Consider the following 17,045-nt stretch of genomic DNA (forward strand, 5'->3'; position numbering starts at 1 on the left):
TCTTCTTGATGGATTGTATTTATAGGAAAAGCTCATGAAGGTTGAAGCTCACCACACACAAACAAGCACCAATTGCACCTTTTGTTGTGTAGCAAGAAAAATCAATGCGTGGAGGCTCTTAACACGCGGATATATGTGTATGTTCCTCGAATATTCTATCAAAGCATGTACATAGACATAAACATGCTCTTTGTGGTATGCGTGAATCTATGGGATTCAATGGAATATGCAAAACGAATCATGCTTTTGCAATATAAGATCCAAATTATTGGTGAGGGAGGATTGCTTCCATTCATTCGTTGTGGTCCAATTGACTAGACGAATTTGCTGGGAATCAATTTTTGTCACATATGGCGATGAATTGATGGGGTACTCGAAGCAAAAATATGTACTCCCACCGTCCATGATTAAATGTCTCATATCTGATCCGCATGGATTTTAAGAAATTGTTTGACTTTATAAAATAAAGTAGAAGAAAATGTTAATAGAATGTGAAACCTATTTTTATATATTGATTTTATAATAAAATATGAGTACATTGAGTCCACTTATCAAATATAGTACAAGTAAAGTGGAACATTTATTGGCAGACGGACGAAAAAGAAAAAATTGGATGTTTAATGACAGACCAAGGGAGTATTTATTTGGGGCTTGTTTAAAGAGTGCTTGAAGAGTTAAATCAGTAGTGAAGATTTTTTGGGACAATTCAATATCACACTTCTCAAGTGAAATGATGATGAGCTCTGAGTTCTAAACACAACAACTAAGAGTCCTTTAAGATTACATATATAGTTGGATCATATGATTTAGAGAGGGAGTTGAAATGTTGAACCGAGCCGCCTCTGACTGACCCCTTCGTTTCCGAAGTGCAGGTGGAACCCTTCAAATTTGAATCAAGATCCAGAGGGGGATCCCACCTTTGACACATACGCCACCATGGCACTTGACGTTCGCGATCTTGACGCTGCATCTGCGGATCGCAAGAAGCACAATCCCAGAAGTTCTGTCTTCAGGATGGCAGAGAGCATTCACATGGCCACAATGGAAAGGCTCTCTCTTTCTCTCACTGAAATTGTGCTGAGTTTCTTTCAAGAGAGCTGCTGCATTTATCCTAGGAAATATACTTGCATCTTCTTGTTGTATCCTCGATTTGGAACAAAATCTTTCTCATGGACGTATATTTCCAAGGGAAAACTTTGTGCTTCCTGCCTGCTGATGAATAGCCTCTCGAAGCTCAGATCCAAGGCGTCCAACCTTCGTACATATTACAAAGGTTATCAACATTTGTTGCTTGCCTCAGAAGAAAATCTACTTGCTCCGGAATGCTGATTTCTCTGAGATATCCACGAAAAACATCCCGTGTCAAAATTCATGCATATTATACCATTTATTATGAGGGAAGCAGATACCTGTTATCAGAAATATCTAGGCCATCAATTTTCATCTCTACTCGCCTTAAGACTGACATCGCATAAGCATTTTTCCCTGCAGCATGAAACTCCCATTTTAGAGGATGTTCAAGCATATAACAAAAATTAAGATTTACAGACAAATTACAGTCTTCACTATTCTCTACTGATATTTCACATAATAAGTTCTCCCTCCGTCCCACTCAAGATGTCTACATTTCCTTTTTAGTTTGTCCCACTCAACTTTCTAGATTTAGAAATAAATCCCTCTCTCCTATCCTCATTAAAATAGTATCCAATTACTTTTTTCTCTCTACTTACTACATCTAACAACTCCTAAAATCCCGTATCACTCAAGAATGTGGACATCTTGAGTGGTACGGAGGGAGTACAACATAACAACTCAAGTTCCACTATTGTTTACCCATGTGTGATCGATCAACAGTCTCTATGTGGTTGGAGGAAGTTTTCTGCAGTTCCTCGTCAACCTCCTTGTCTTCATCTAATATAGAATGTTCATATTTCACAGAAGAACTTTCCTGCTAAGAAAGAAATGTCTTTAGGCCCTGCTAAATATATCACACAATGACATAACAGAGAGCACAGACATAAAAAACCTGATTGTTGTTGGAATCTGTTTTTCCATCAAGTGATTCCAAAACTTCAGCAGCACCTGAAATCGGCTCAGTCACATCAAGATGACTGAAGCTATCCACAAGACCTGCCTCAGCCGAAGTAGCACCTGATTCTGCATGTCCACTTTTGATGCTTACAGGTGGAGATATCCACTCACTATCTGGCAAAGCAAGTTCATTCATACCAGCAGAAGCTTCATCATTATCTCCATCAGATCTGACGAACATATCCGTCTCCTCGGTATCGTACTCAGAACCAGGATGTGCAGCATCTTCCCCCGGTGGATTAATGTCCTGTGATCTTACTTGAAGACTTTCTCCTACACCTTCAAGAGCCTAGAAAAAAATATATCAAATTGGCTAGAATCATTACATATTAGCACTACTAAATCACGTAGATTTAGGAACTATATTCATTTCATTACTTTATGAAGATTGCCAGCATGAAGACCTGCAGCCCTTGCTAGCCTGGTCAAAACAGAGTAAAGCCCCTTAACAGAAAATGTAAGAGGCGGTACCAAAGGCTTAATAACTTGTAAAGCCTCCTTGAGTCTATTATGATAAGATTGGAATATAGCTTGTCCATGAATAGGAGCTATCTCCAACTTATTCTCTTTCTCCTGAGCCATAGCATCAGTCATAGCAGAAACATCTTTTGACAGCAGAGACTCAAGCGGAATAAGGACTGCATTAGCCTATTAAAGTTCCAAAGCAAGTGTGGTTAAATACGGCACTTTCTTCATTTTCCTATCCAAGATCAGGACAAAGAATCAAATGAACAAGAAATTCGAGCCTAAAAGCAAACCTTTGAAAGATCATTCATAAGTGAAGAGTGTAATGCAGCAGCCTCTTTCCCCAAAATGTGAACATCCTGCAGACCTTCGGTTATAGCCAAGACCTGCAGCATATGCAGAAGTCAGTTAAGAATCTATACCAAATATTTGTATCCGTGAGTGTATTCTATATGTGGATTTTCCATCAATGTACGTAATTGAGATTATTGAGTCACCAAAGTTGACCATGATTCATATGAAAGTTCTATGGTGTAACATTTCAGTCAATTGCCCAGACTTGCACTTATATTTATGATTTTCTGATTATGCATTAACACATCAGATAACTCTCAATTCATTTATAATATTTTCCAATATGCTACTTACCTCTTCCAGCATAGAACCACATTCAGAAGTCAGAGCACTATGGCCTCCAACAATGGCCACATATGAAGATAATGCCACACCAGCTTCGCAGGCAGAATCCCTCATTGCGATAAGAGTGTTCTGTAAATCACCTGCAAAATATGGCAAGTGAATACTCTGACAGGCGAAAAAAACTAGAGCTCCATGCAGTGCTTCCAAACCAAACAATCAGAGACTCTTCACCAATATCACACACTTGAAATGATTATCAAATGCTCCAAGAATCAAGGTTGAACCCTTGAATAGTTTTTTCAATTGTTTTAGAAGATAAGAATCCAAATCATGTAATTTGGTTAATAGAGTTGATAACAGTTATTAATATAGGAGAAACTAGGACAACTCAATACTGATATCAAAATGAAAAAATTCCAACACACACATGCACAACATTCATGGTTTTTAACATTAGATTGGAACCCCAGAAGGCCAGAAGTCAGGTTTTTCATCAATGTTTAGATATTTCCTATGTAAAGTGAAAGAATAAAAGTTAGTTAAGGCAGAACAATTTGTCAAGACCAGTGTCAAAACCGAGTAGGTTGCATCTAAAATTATATTTACTGGAAAGACATGTCACCTGAAGCAGACTTGGATTTCTGTGAAGCAATTGTAAGTTCATTAGTTACAGAAATTAAACCACTTGAAGCTGCTTCCATATTGCTTTGTGCAAGCATCCATTCCTTCTCAGCCCCTGAATAAGAAATAAGAAAAACTATGAATCCTGGGAGGAGCCTCCTCTATGAACTGTAGTGCAATTGAATGACAATTGAGTTGAAGCTAACGTGTAAAGGAATGGTAGGCAACATCCAATTTTGTTACAGCACTTAAACAAGATTGTTGCCAATTTCCAACATCTGCTCCAGTCCTCAATGAGGAACTTTCACTCATAATCCTATACATGCCATCCCTAGAAGCCTCAAACTCTAGAATTGAGATGCAAACTTGCATTATATCCGATGCATTTTTTGAAGCTTCCTGCAAAAATTTCCTCCGTTTAAGCAAATGGTCATGGAATTCTGGTGGTATTCCAGCATTTCTAGCCAGAACATTTCCAGCAGAACCAGGATTTGGACCCCCACAAGCCCAGCTCATTGCCCTCTCAAGCTGCCCTTCAGCTGTGACAGAAGTTCCTTCACAACATTGTAGGGATTCTAGTGACCTAGCTATAGTGGAAACTGATGATCTCATACTTTCCAGCAATCTTGCCCTATTAGTGTTCAGTATAACAGATAATAAGTTATCCCCAGCGAAAATCTTATGAGAAATTAGCCTGGTAATTTCTGAGGGTCTTGAGTTGATGTTATGCATCCACTCCATCTGAGATACTTCCAAGCTGGTCTTCAGAAGTGCATCTTTAAGTTCTTCAGCCTGCCTCTTCATGCTAGAGGCTGCTGATGTAGCTGCTTTAAGAGTTTCATGTGCATTGCAGTACTCCTCCAGAATTAGCTGCACACTTCTAGCAGCATCATAATCCATTTGAATTGTATCTTTCTCCATATCCTTAACTGACTCGCTCCTTTGCCTCATAATTTCAATCTGTCTGTCTAATATTTTCAAAAAGATTGGAGCCACTCTATCTTTCAAATATTTGGTAATATGCTCCTGAAATTGTATCCTGAGCTTTTTCTTTACTACATCAACAAGTTGATCAAATCCTAAATTCTGATCAAAAGATGCAGCCATAGCTTGCATGCAAGAATCAAGAAGAAGATCCACCATATAAACTTTCCAAATAAAGAAGGCATGACCCTGCAGTGAACCAGGCAACTTCCATATATATTCAGATACTGAGCATCCTGAATTTATGGAGTCCAAGAGATACGGTATTCTATTTGAGCTATGTGGAACAGGCCCAATTGAAGACATCAATTCTTGATCAACAGATTCCAGCTCAGAGAAAGGCTCAAGTATGGCTGCCAGAAGTGCTTTCATTCTTAAGACATGTGGTTCATTTCCTGGTTCAGCAGTAAGAAGAGATTGTAAGCGAAGTTCTGAATCAAGCACAGCGCCATTAACATTTGCTTCTTTCTTCATTAGAGATGAAGTCCGCAGATCTTTATGGTTCCATGTCTGATGAAGTTTGTCCAGCTGCACTCTGCAAGCTTCTTCTTGAGATGCAAGCTCCTCAGCCTCTTCCCAGGATAAATGGTCCCTGCCCTTTACAGCAGCTTCCTCAAGAGCCAACTGTTGCTCAGTAATGAGACCTACCTTCACAAAGTAGTTGGACTCTAGTTCAATCAGGGATACTCTCTCGAGCTCAACCTGGATAAGCTGATCAAGAGCTGTATCTACAGATCCCCGAATCTGGGAGACTGATCCAAATATGTCCATAACATCGCGCTTTAAAGAAATAGCAGATTGTATCACACTGGGTACAACTGCTTCAATCGTGTTCCCAAGAAGGTTTTTGCAAAGCAGAATACTGGTTTTAAAAACAGAAGTCCAGCTCCCTTTCAAACTATCAGGATCAACCTCAGTGCCCAGGATATCTAGTCCAACAAGGTATTTCAGCTCATTAATAAACTCTGTTACAAGTACACAGTTTTCTACTTGCTCTTGTAACTTACAGAAAAAAGATCCAAGATCAGACAGTGAGCTACGGTTTGTACTGCTATCCCCTCCATAATTATCCAGGCTGTGTTGCATCCTGTGCTTAACATTAGACAACAGACTTATAATTGCTGCATCTAAAACATTCAGACAACTTTCTTTCTTCTCATCATTGTCCCAATGAAATGAGATGTTAGATGTTCCTTTATGTATGGATGGCTCAGAAAATGAGGACTCTTGTTTTCTCTTGAGACCAGCGTGCTGCATATAGTTTATCAGGGAAGATAAAAGACGTTCCTTAGCCTTTGATTCAGTTTCAGGACCAATGGAATTCACAAGTCCAGCGCATTCTTCTTCCAACCTCTCAATATCTGCAGCATACCTGGCTGCCCTGACGCACAGCTCCTCATAATTGCTTTTAGTAGAGTCAAACCTATCAGTGAGTCTGTCATTGACAAGTTCAGCACCCTGCCTTCGAGCAAATGATGTAATATCAGATGACAAATTGTTTAAAGAAAGCAAAACTTGCGCCCAGCCGTGCACTGGGCTGGATGTAAGGTAGTTCAGTGGAAGGATTCGCTGCAAAACTAATGAATACATTTGGAGTGTAGCAACTGCAGAAGAAAGACCATCATCCAACTCACCCACTAACTTAGAAACTTCCCTATCGATATCATGGCACTGAATTTGTGTGGGTTCAGGAACTACAGTCAATGGAACTCCAGCAACTGTAACGGCAGCCGCAAGAGATAAAACTTCATTTGAACCAGTCAGCTTTATGCCAGCGTTGATCTCTGGAATTGAACTGCTTCTTAAAGCATCAAGAATCCTTCCATGCTGCTCAATCCAGGTTCCTGCCTCTCGGCCTATCTCCATTACCATGGTCTGTTCCTGACTTAACTGTTGAACCTGTAATTCAAACAAGGCACGGTTTTTTTCTGAATTGCTGGTTGCTTCAGCAACAAGTGACTTTGCGGATGACTCATATTGAATAAGTTTTGATCGTTCTTGGTCAGCTTGATAGAAATCACTAGATACCATCTCATAATGGTTCAAAATGCTGGCAAACCTCTACATGAGATATATAAAGGTCAGAGAAATTATATTCAGTTTTACAAGCATGGAGATAAAACAACATTACATCAATTCACAAACCTCAATGGCTGATTCAATTGCTGGTAAGGTAGAAACTAAAAGATCATGATGTTCCTGTAATAATTTAAAAATAGCAAGTCACTTGAATTTATAATATGACAGGTAGTTGTGTGTTAAACAAGCAGGTTTGGAGTAGATGATATCAAGACACTATAATCATAGGAAACATTATCTAAAATTTTTAAATGCAAGTTTCCAGTTGCAACAAACAAGCCTGTAACTCAGTACAGTCAAGAGAACGTGAGCATGTGGACAAAGAAAGCAACTATAAAATTTTCTTTACAAAAGAAACACAAAGAAAACCTCCGAGCTGAAGTATTTATTTGGAAAAATAGAAATAATCACAGTGATAACAAAATCTTGACGCTGAATCAATCATACGTAAAAAAAAAAAAGTCAAACGAAGTTAACATCAAGTACCATGTGTTGTTATGAGGAAGACCTAAGTTGAACACGAATGTTTGTTATATTAATACCTGTAAAGGAACATGGATTTCCTGGACACGTGATGCAAATAGGCTTAAGCTTACGGCAAGCTCCATGCCTTTCCTCTCCTCACCAACAACAGCTGCATCATCATGAAAATTTGCACGTGTCCACTCCACAAGTGGATCCCACACAAAAACATCTAACAGCATCAATATTATATCCTTATTCTTCCTTAAAACACCTAAAATAGCTTCACAATTCGCCCTGAAAGAGCCTTCAATGCCAGTTAGACCTAATGCTGCTTCAATTGTCTGAGTAAGGCGGAACGGAACAATTTCAGGGATCTTTAACCTTTGCCCCTTGTCAAAGCATACGTTATAATCAATATGCAAAATATCCCCAGTTGAAAAGTCTATAAGGATGTTATCCAAGTGTCTATCACCGAGGCCAAGAATGTGGCCTACAATACTCATTGCTGCTACACTTCCAGAAAACCTGCAAAGGGACCAAAGCACTGCAGTGAATTAATACATAGCATTCAACCAAATTAGAGAAATGCAATATTTCACCTATACCACAGCTTAACATGTCCAGAAGCAGCCTAGTGTAACAGTTAAGTCAAAACTCAAAGGCACGACAGGAACCCTCTGATCAAGTAAAAATAATCATATTAACTGATCCTAAGGGTTGTTTTTTATTCAAAAATATGCCATCAATTGGTGCAACTTTCTCTCTTCACTCGACCTAAATTTACTGTGGAGTAGTGGTCATAGATTGTATTCTGAAATCCCCACTGTTGTCATTACAAAATAAGATGGTATAGAGAACAACTAAATATTTCTGCATCAACAGCCAACTCACATGTTATGATCTGGACATAGACAGCGCATATAGTGCCACCAAGTATTATCTTAATTTCCCAATACACTCCAAGTTATCATGCAGCAAAAGTTAGAGCGACTGAAGAGAATATTAATCAACACAATGAATGTAGAAAATGAAGTGCTGCTAGGCATCATTGTAACATAGAAATCCATGAAGAAAATAAGATATAAAAAGCACCAAAGAAGCATAAATTGTGCATCCTGAACATAGATCATGATTAAGGTATTTTGGAGATGACACGAGTACCTTTTTAATTTTGAACTGAAGGCTTTAAATCCTTCACTGGAGCACCAAAGCTCCTGATGCAGAAGCTTCTTAGGAGTCTCATTCATAAGATCTATAAGAACTTTCCGCTTCACATCATGAGGCCAGTCTCTTCTTGATATAACTCTTCTTATGCCTTTCTCTTTAAGTGCTGGCATAATTTTTCCATAAAACATATCACTGGGCCGGGGAACGGGAGGAGGCGGCGCTGCAGCATTTGTACCAGCACCTGGTGCAGAAAGCTGTTGTAGCTGGGCTCTTTCCTGCCATGATTTAAAAACAGAATAAATGCTGACAACATTATCCACCCATTGGATCAATCCAGCTCGGCCGCTAATAGGCGTTACAGAGTAATAACGGACACCAAGTGACTGCCTACGTGTTGCAGATGATGATTGCAGAAAACCATTTACAGATTGCAGTAGCTGCATAATTCTGGCATCAAGGCGCAGGTCTTCTCGTCCTTTCAAAAGATATGTATACTTCAAACCATCAGAACCCATGATAATGAGTTTCTTTGGCTTAGTTTTAGTTGGTAAAATGGTTAATTGTTCAGAGAAAGAAGCAATCATTATTATTTCCTGGTGAAAGCTGTCCAAGAGACCTTCAGATTCAGATAACACAATTTGCTTCTCAAGACCAGGCATTGGAGCGTTAGTAGAAGACAGCAATGCCAACTGTGGGGCAACCTCTCCAAAAGAAATTGAGGACTTCCTCTGATAAGATGCCAAGGAGGTAGCAACAGCCTCGAATGGTCGCCAAACCTCTCCTAATGCTGCAATAGATGCAGGGGGCATCTTAAATTTTGCGAGAGCTGATCTAATTTGCACCTGATACTCCTTAACAAACCAAACTTCATGAGGCGTTTGAGGTTCTCGAGCAGTGGACATCAAACGCCGCTCTAATACCACAACAATGGGAGCCATCATAGCTGAGTACTTCGCAGCATTAATTTTATTCTTCTGACAATGAGTGAGAGTAGTACTTTCTGCAATTCGTGCAGCCTCCTCTTTCAACAAACTTATGCGCCTCATCACATCTAACAGATGGAAATATAAGAAAGCAAGTTAAAACGACAACACTCAAAATATGGTTCCTTATAACAATAGATTAAAGCAGATTGACAAGTAAGGGAAAACATATTTGTTGGCCATAGCTTCCTATCTATACCATATTCCTGAAACCAACAACAATGGCTCGCCCCCGTGTAGGACGAGGCAGGAGTGCATAACAACCATATGGATTGCATGTAAATCTGGATTTCAATCAAGAATTGCTAAATGTTAATCCATATCTGTGTCTTAACACATTCCAATACTAGAATTTTCCAGAAAACCAAACTACATTATCTTATGCAACAATTATTAGCAGCCGGTAAAATGTTGTAAATAATACAACTGATAACCAACCAAACCAAGTATCAAGTCAAAGTAGCAACACCAAAGAGAGGAAAAAACTTTCACCTGGATGAAGATCCTGGAGTGTACCAAGCCACAACTCCTCCCAAAGGACAGTTACATTTTCAAGCTCTTTTATAATCAGCTGAGCATCATGCACTAAATTTGGGTAAAGCTTTTTCTGCATATAAGATAACATGCAAGGTTCAAGTACAATTTATTAACATCAAGTGTATGCTGTATATGATCTTGTAGGGTTATAACTAAAACCAATTACGTAATAAACTTGCAATGATTGTAATAGGAGTGACTATATAGGAGTTTATTCTATTCAATTTGTCTCCTGCCCCCAGGAGTATGTGATAATCAAGCTACATCTGATAGCTGTGAAGGTAAAAATGTGCTTTCATACAGCATACCAAGTAGCTATATGCCATCCTTACTCCAGCATATGTTAACTATTTAAGTTATCAAAAAATTATAACCAGATTAAAATGGGTAAAGCAAGCTCAAACAATATTGTAAAATATTTGCTAACCAAGTAAGCAAGAATCCTCTGCAACTCCTCAGAAAGTCCCTTCTCTGGTGAATTTGCATCGACGAGGGTTGGGTATACCAGTGACCATGGAGAATGTTTAGCCAACATGGCAAGCAATGACTCTAACTGCTTTCTCACCACTTTATCTGGATGAGAACTTAATTGAGCAAACAACTGAGGTGCTATTTCCTTCATGCGTGAAAATGGGATCAGTATTCCGTTGGGGATGGATAGGGAAAGAAAAAAGAACAGCAGGGCAGTATTGCAAAACATTCAATGGTTATTCATGAATTCACAAATATTGATTACCTGCCATGGTAGCAAAGGAACCTTTGACAGAGCTGGCTCAAGATTATCTTGCAATTCGACTCCATAGTTGACCAGAATGTCTAGTACATAAAGTGTAGCCCTCAGAGTGTAACTCACATGCTTATACTTCATCTCAACATCATGCCAAGTTGATTGGCAATCAGAGCTTTTAAAAGATGAACATGAAAGATAATTTATAAATGCTTGAGCAGCTTGACCAAAGAGAGAAACTCTTCTCCTACGCAAAGACCACCAAACATTAGCCAAATCAGTCACCAATGGTACTAGTTTTTCCATACCTGCAGCAACTTTAAAAGTTAGAAAGCATTTCTTCAACTGAGAAGACAGTGCAGCAGATAGGTCATCCCTGCAACAGTTCTCTGCCCCAGGTACTCCAGCAGCAGTTTCAATAACATCTATTATTTGCTGCAGTAAAGACGTCCTTTCATTCTCATAGTCTGTGCTTTCAGCAACAGATACCTTACCATCTGCACTCTCTTCATGTAACTCCTGGTAAGACGTTACTGGAATTAGCTGTAGCGTTACTTCTTTAACACACAATTTCTCTTCATCCGTCAGACTAAACTTATGAGGTTGAATTTCAGGAGCAAGGATGGGAGAAAAAGAACAAGAACGAAGAGCTGCATCCCCATTAGAGGAGACTGATGTTTTAGCTTGATTATAACACCACGAAGCATACAAAATCCAAGACTTTCCCATCATAGGGCACAGAAGTGTCGAAGACTTTCTAGCAGTACCAACAAGTTCATCTATGATAAGATTTAATCGAGATTTAGAACCTTGATTGCCATCAAAAGAGGCAAGTGTGTCTTTGCTGGGAGAAGAAAGTTCGCTCTTGCTAAAGTCTTCTTGCATCTCGTAAACAATATCCTCCAAATTTTTATTTATACGATCTTCTAGCAACCAGTTTGAGAGTTTTAGGCATGCCTTGGCCTTCAGAACATTATCTTGAGAAATGCATGCCGCTGTAAAAGAAAGCATGGAAGGGCGCACAAAAGACCATACGCTTTTATATGCATCTTCAACCTTGTCCTCAACTCGCATGAGTAGAATATTTTCATATTCGAGACAAGAGATGAAATAATCAAGAGTAGTTTCATTAGAGTATGATAAGACCTGGCCGTTGAGATAGCTGATGAGACGGGTAGCTAGCATTAAGTTCTCCTGCTTTCGTGCTAAAATCACTAAATTCTTACAAAATTCAAGAGTAACCAGAGAATTTGAGAGCGTGTTCTGACAAACACGCAAAACATTAAGCCACAAACTGCAGTCCTGGTGGACTTGGTTACAAGGAAACTGCATGGTTTCAATATATGAGCTTAACAATGATGGAAAGTGCTTGCCCTGACTGTCTCCAAGTTTACAACCTTCCTCGAATGCAGAAATGCAATACAACTGATTGACAAGTGGTGCTGCCTCCACCAGTCCATCAAGTGGCAAAACAGAAACCGACTCTTCCAACATTAATTTAGCCTTTTGCAACTCACTAGGCACCTTTTCCACCTTCCTCTCATTGTGGTGAAGCATTGCTTGCAAAAGCACCTGCTCACTTCTTTGCAAAGCCAGCTTGGGATCAAGGGTGAGTTCGTTGCTACTTTTGGGGGTCAGGTCAAGGTACGACCAAGCTGCCTGGAAATCTCCCTCGTCAAAACGAGCTAAGGCTTGAATTGAATTTAATTCATTCCCTGTGGTAGTCAAAGCACCAGAATAACTCTTCCCGGCGTACTTAGCACGAATATTTTGCAGCTCCAGCAGCCAAGAATCAAGAGATTTCCAATCAGAAATAGCTGTATAACTCTCGATTATACGTGCAATGGCATACTGTACACCATCAGAATCCAAAGAAGTGATTGATTCTTCAGTCTGTAACAAACTAATGAAGTGAGCAGCTGCTTTTTCATGCTGGCCCCTTGCCTGATAAACAAGCCCAGTAATCCATGAAAAGTGCCTCCAGTCGGTATTTTCAATAGAACCTTGGGTTTCATCGGCAAACAAGGGAGAGAATACCATGGCTGCCCATTTTTGTAACCCAATCAAAGCCTCTGGTTCATACATCTTACACAAAGCGAGTGCCAAATTCCGAATGGTTCTGAAAATATCCCCAGCATATCTCCCTCTAATAGTCTGCAGATTTTCAGTCACCTGGACTCTAGACTTATCTGTCAGTGCAGAAGCCACAATGTTGCTGATATCACGCAAACGTAACATACAGTAATGAGTTGTAGCATCATGACATTGGATTGCAACTCCAGCATCCATCATCGGTTCACTTATTCGAGAAAACCACTCCTCGCAAACTTTTTTATTAGCTCTGAAAAACAATGAACTGGTCTGTGAGGTGGATGGTAAGACCATTGACCCTTCATATGCATTATATACATTTTTCTTCAAGGCCTCAACAAATTCTAGTAACAATCTCATAGGCAATAAATGAGCATAAGAACCTATTATATTTAAAGCTCCATCATTTTGTGATGTCTCCAGCTGTAACAAATGAGAAATGTCAAGAAGCATACGCTCCAAGGCAGCAAAAGTTTGAGTTGGCCCCCCAAGATTAGTTCGGAGACGAGTAGTAATGCAAAATCTAGCAGCTTCATGTACAGCCCACCACGCACCAGCAAGATGATTAACAGAACAAATTTTTTCAAGAATGTCTTCTTCAAATTTGATGTCCCACCATAAACCACTAGCATCAATATTTTCTACTTCCTCTGCCTGAATGTATTGGTGATTCTTTTTGCTCCGGGAAGTATGAATGAGTCGCTGGATCCAAGAAGAGAGGGGTACTTTCCATCTCTGTGAAATATAACTCAAGATAGAAACAAGTTGCTGCGAGTGGAATTGCTGGGGCAGCTGCTTTAAGGCAAAAACTTGCTTCCAGTGCAAAAAAGATCTATTGGTCAATAGAGTAAGTTGAAGCTGGCTTGTATTAGCTTCTCCGCAACCACAAAGACCACAAACATATACTGTTGTAGGTAAAACATGAGAAAGCAACTTAAGATAAGCATCTTTTAATTCCTTTTCTGGATCAGCAAGTTTTTCAAGGATCACTTCAGCAAGAATAGGGAAGTGCATGGGATGGATAACTTTTGCTCTCATAAGCATCTCAAGAACTGTTGCTACTAGATATCTGACTTCTGGTTCCCTATCTGAAGCAGCAGCCAGAGTTGATAATAGCAAAGCCTCAGTAATTTTCCAGGATGAAACTACTTGACAAGGGTAAGATGGAGCTTTTGCATTTCTATATATGTCAATAACATTTTCACAAAATTTTTGCATCCATTTTAGGGCTTCTACTTTGACTGCCAAAGGAGAAGAACTATCAAGAGCTCTTATAAGCAGTTTGGAGTACCTTCTCACATGACCAAGAACCCTTGCTGGATATGGAACTCTAATGTTCTCCTCCTCCACATGTGTCCCAGATGATGTGTCATGAGAACTCATCAAGGTATTTTCTTTTCTTGTGAAGCACTTGCCCATGAACTCAATAGCAGCAAGCCGTTCCAATGTTCTTAGAAGAGTAACTTGTAACAATACACTGCTTTGGATAGGAAAGCTAAAGGGATCAAACTTATTAATTAAAAAGGATGCCAACTTTTCTGCTCTGCCAACTAACCAAGCATCAGCTTCTGCTTGTCTAATGAAACTATCATCTCCCCCTACAGAAACACAGCTCAAGAGTACTTGCAAGTCAAACTTAATCAAAACAACCAATTCAGATTTAGAATAACTTCTGGAAGCTACTGTCCATTCATGCCCACCCCCTTTGCATGAATTAAGTTCAAGCCTGCTCTTCAATGACTGTAACTCTTCAAATATAGAATCAATGGTTTTCTCAACAACATCATTTTTTCTATGCTGAAGCAAGAAGATATATGTAGCTGCAGCACTTCCAGTCACGAGGTGATTTGGATGTAAACGGAACTGAGATATGGGTTTATCAAAATGTAGTGTTTTCTGCACAGACAATGGTGTAAGACCAAGCTTTTGAAGTGACAACAATTGCAGATTAGTTTTCAGAACACCATGAACCTGGAATGAAGAAATCTTTTTGGTATGAACTTGATTTGCATTCTCCAATTCTAAACTTTGGAACAATACATCCACTGCGAGAGAGTAAAACGTAGAAAACCTTTCACCCAATATTTCTGCCAACAATGTCAAGCATCTCCAGGAATCTTCAACCCATTTCGACCATCCAAATTTTCTTCCAATCATAGACAAGCATCTAAGTAAAAGAGGCACCATTTGGGAAAGGGGTTCACCTATTTGTTCAAGAAAATTAATTTCCAGTAAACCAGATGCCAGGGATTTTAAAACTGTACAGAAGCAAGATAATAGGGAAAGCAATCTTTTGAATTGTTGAGGACTACCAGGACATCCATCCTGGAGTAACAAATCCATATCGCCTAAAAACTTTGAAAGTAATCCCAGAGAAAATTGCATATTATTTACCCAGTGTTTCTGGAATTGTAAGAAACTATCCATGATAACACGCTTATCGGATTCAACAACATCTGGAACCATTGCCCACCCAAGAAGTAGATCAACAATGTCCATGAAGTGAGGTTGGAAAACTCTAATAAACTTCAATGAAATCAATGTTAATACACCAAGAATCCTGGGAAGTACACTCATGGAGGTTCTCTCATCCTCAAGAAGTTCCTGGCAGGCTTTAAGAATTGGCAAAGCATATCTCTCAACAGCTCCACCCTCTCCAACATTAAGAAACTCATGAAGGCTCACCAAAGCTAATTCTGAAGTTCCATTGCTTGTATTGCTCAGAGAGGGCAACGACCAACCAATAAAACGATCAATCAAACTGCCAAGTAAAACATTGTGCTGCCTTCCATTTGAGGATAGCAAGAATGAACTCAACACAGAACACAAAGCTCCATATGCTGCTGCTGCTGCATGACGCACTGAATACAATCTACAGGAAAAGTCCAAATGAATAAACCAGTAACACAAGCTACAAGATTATGCAAAATTAAGCCAACCAAAGTAGGTCTAGTACTACAACTGATGAGCATTGCGCACTCATCTAATTCAGACTACATCAATCTTTAAATCTGCCATAAAAATGGGAAATCACACATAGCAAAATGCTGAAATCAGATATGCTAAGCATCAAGTGGTACCAACAGGCATACACACAACTTTTCCATCTTTAATATATCGATTGACCCTATCATTGTCATCAGACCTCACGCTAATTTTCAATCAGATAGTGCCATGCTTTATTTATAAGTTAGCAAATTGTTACTTACATTTCTCAATATGATTAATAACTCATCTAGAAATAAGATACTAGCTATAAATAAACTAACCAAACTGCAATGATTCGCCTAGAAACTGACCGTCGCAAAACATCCGTCCAGGAAATTAACTCTACATAGCAAATATCGAGAGAGAGAGGGAGAGATTACTTATCGGTTAGCAGCTGAGAGAAGCCTTGAGCGAGAAAGGATGCGGAATGCGTAACTAGGAGTGAGTTTGGGGGGTAAAGTAGGGCGCGATGAAGAGAAGTGATGGCGGCGAGGCGAGAGGATTCGTCTTCCTCAGAAGGCGGAGAGGAAGAAGTAGGAGTGGTTTTGGTGGAGTCGTCCTTGGGCAGGGCAGCCGTGAGGAGCGCCGCGAGTTGCTGCTGTTGGTGGTGGAGGCCTTGCATAATATCTCCACCGCATCTCCTATCTACTTGTACGCTTCATTCACTTGTGTAATCAACAGCAGCGGCGCCGGAGCGAGAGACTTTACCTGATCTTCTTTTTCTTTTCCCTTTTTCCTTCTCTTATTAATTCTACTCGTTACTACGGCCCACATTAAAAATATTGGGCCCAACTTTTTTTTAGTACTTAAATAATTACTCCCCATCCCACATAATTTGGGACAATTTGACCGGCCACGGGTTTAAGAAATGTAATAGAAAGTGAGTTGAAAAAGTTGGTGAAATGTAGACACTACTTTTAAAGTATTAGTTTTATATTAAAATGTGAGTAGGAATGAGTTAGTGGAACATGGGATCCACTATCAAAAATGGTAAAAGTGAAATGGGTCAAATTATTAGGACGGACCGAAATAAAATACTGGATCAAATTATGTGGGATGGAGGGAATACTACTATGTCTGCTAATTTCATATTTTTGAAATCGAATAAAATCACATTTTGAATTATAATATAATATATTTAGTTTTATTTAACTAATAATATGTAGTTTGATGTAATTCCCAATCCTTCGGTATTATTTTAGTATGTT

The 17,045-nt window shown here is 39.3% G+C and overlaps 1 protein-coding gene across 2 annotated transcripts; it reads right to left on the bottom strand.

The window, feature by feature from the left end:
* Positions 1-593: 593 nt before the first annotated feature.
* On the bottom strand, positions 594-16,561 carry LOC125195770 (uncharacterized). 2 transcript variants are annotated; one of them, XM_048093990.2, is made up of 16 exons: positions 16,218-16,561; positions 10,768-15,721; positions 10,459-10,647; positions 9,987-10,101; positions 8,506-9,562; positions 7,422-7,869; positions 6,946-6,999; positions 4,023-6,861; positions 3,818-3,931; positions 3,205-3,335; positions 2,850-2,942; positions 2,470-2,739; positions 2,027-2,380; positions 1,834-1,948; positions 1,410-1,485; positions 594-1,334 (listed from the first exon to the last, which is right to left on the bottom strand). In XM_048093990.2, exons 1-16 carry the CDS (start codon positions 16,457-16,459, stop codon positions 1,235-1,237), a joined length of 11,151 nt encoding a protein of 3,716 aa, XP_047949947.2. In that variant the 5' UTR covers positions 16,460-16,561; the 3' UTR covers positions 594-1,234. The 2 variants fall into 2 exon arrangements, with proteins under 2 accessions (XP_047949947.2, XP_047949946.2); XM_048093989.2 differs by having other exon boundaries at positions 1,834-1,951.
* Positions 16,562-17,045: the final 484 nt, after the last annotated feature.

This window comes from Salvia hispanica, chromosome 4, assembly GCF_029641045.1.
Source record: "Salvia hispanica isolate PSC_SH4W2 chromosome 4, Shi_PSC_v1, whole genome shotgun sequence".
Taxonomy (NCBI): Eukaryota; Viridiplantae; Streptophyta; class Magnoliopsida; order Lamiales; family Lamiaceae; genus Salvia; species Salvia hispanica.

Coding starts and splice junctions, on each gene's coding strand:
- LOC125195770 (XM_048093989.2), bottom strand. CDS start 16,459: ATGCAAGGCCTCCACCACCAACAGCAGCAACTCGCGGCGCTCCTCACG. Junction 15,722..16,217: donor TCTCAGCTGCTAACCGATAA/GTAATCTCTCCC, acceptor CTTTTCCTGTAG/ATTGTATTCAGTGCGTCATG. Junction 9,563..9,986: donor ACTCCAGGATCTTCATCCAG/GTGAAAGTTTTT, acceptor TCCATCTGTTAG/ATGTGATGAGGCGCATAAGT.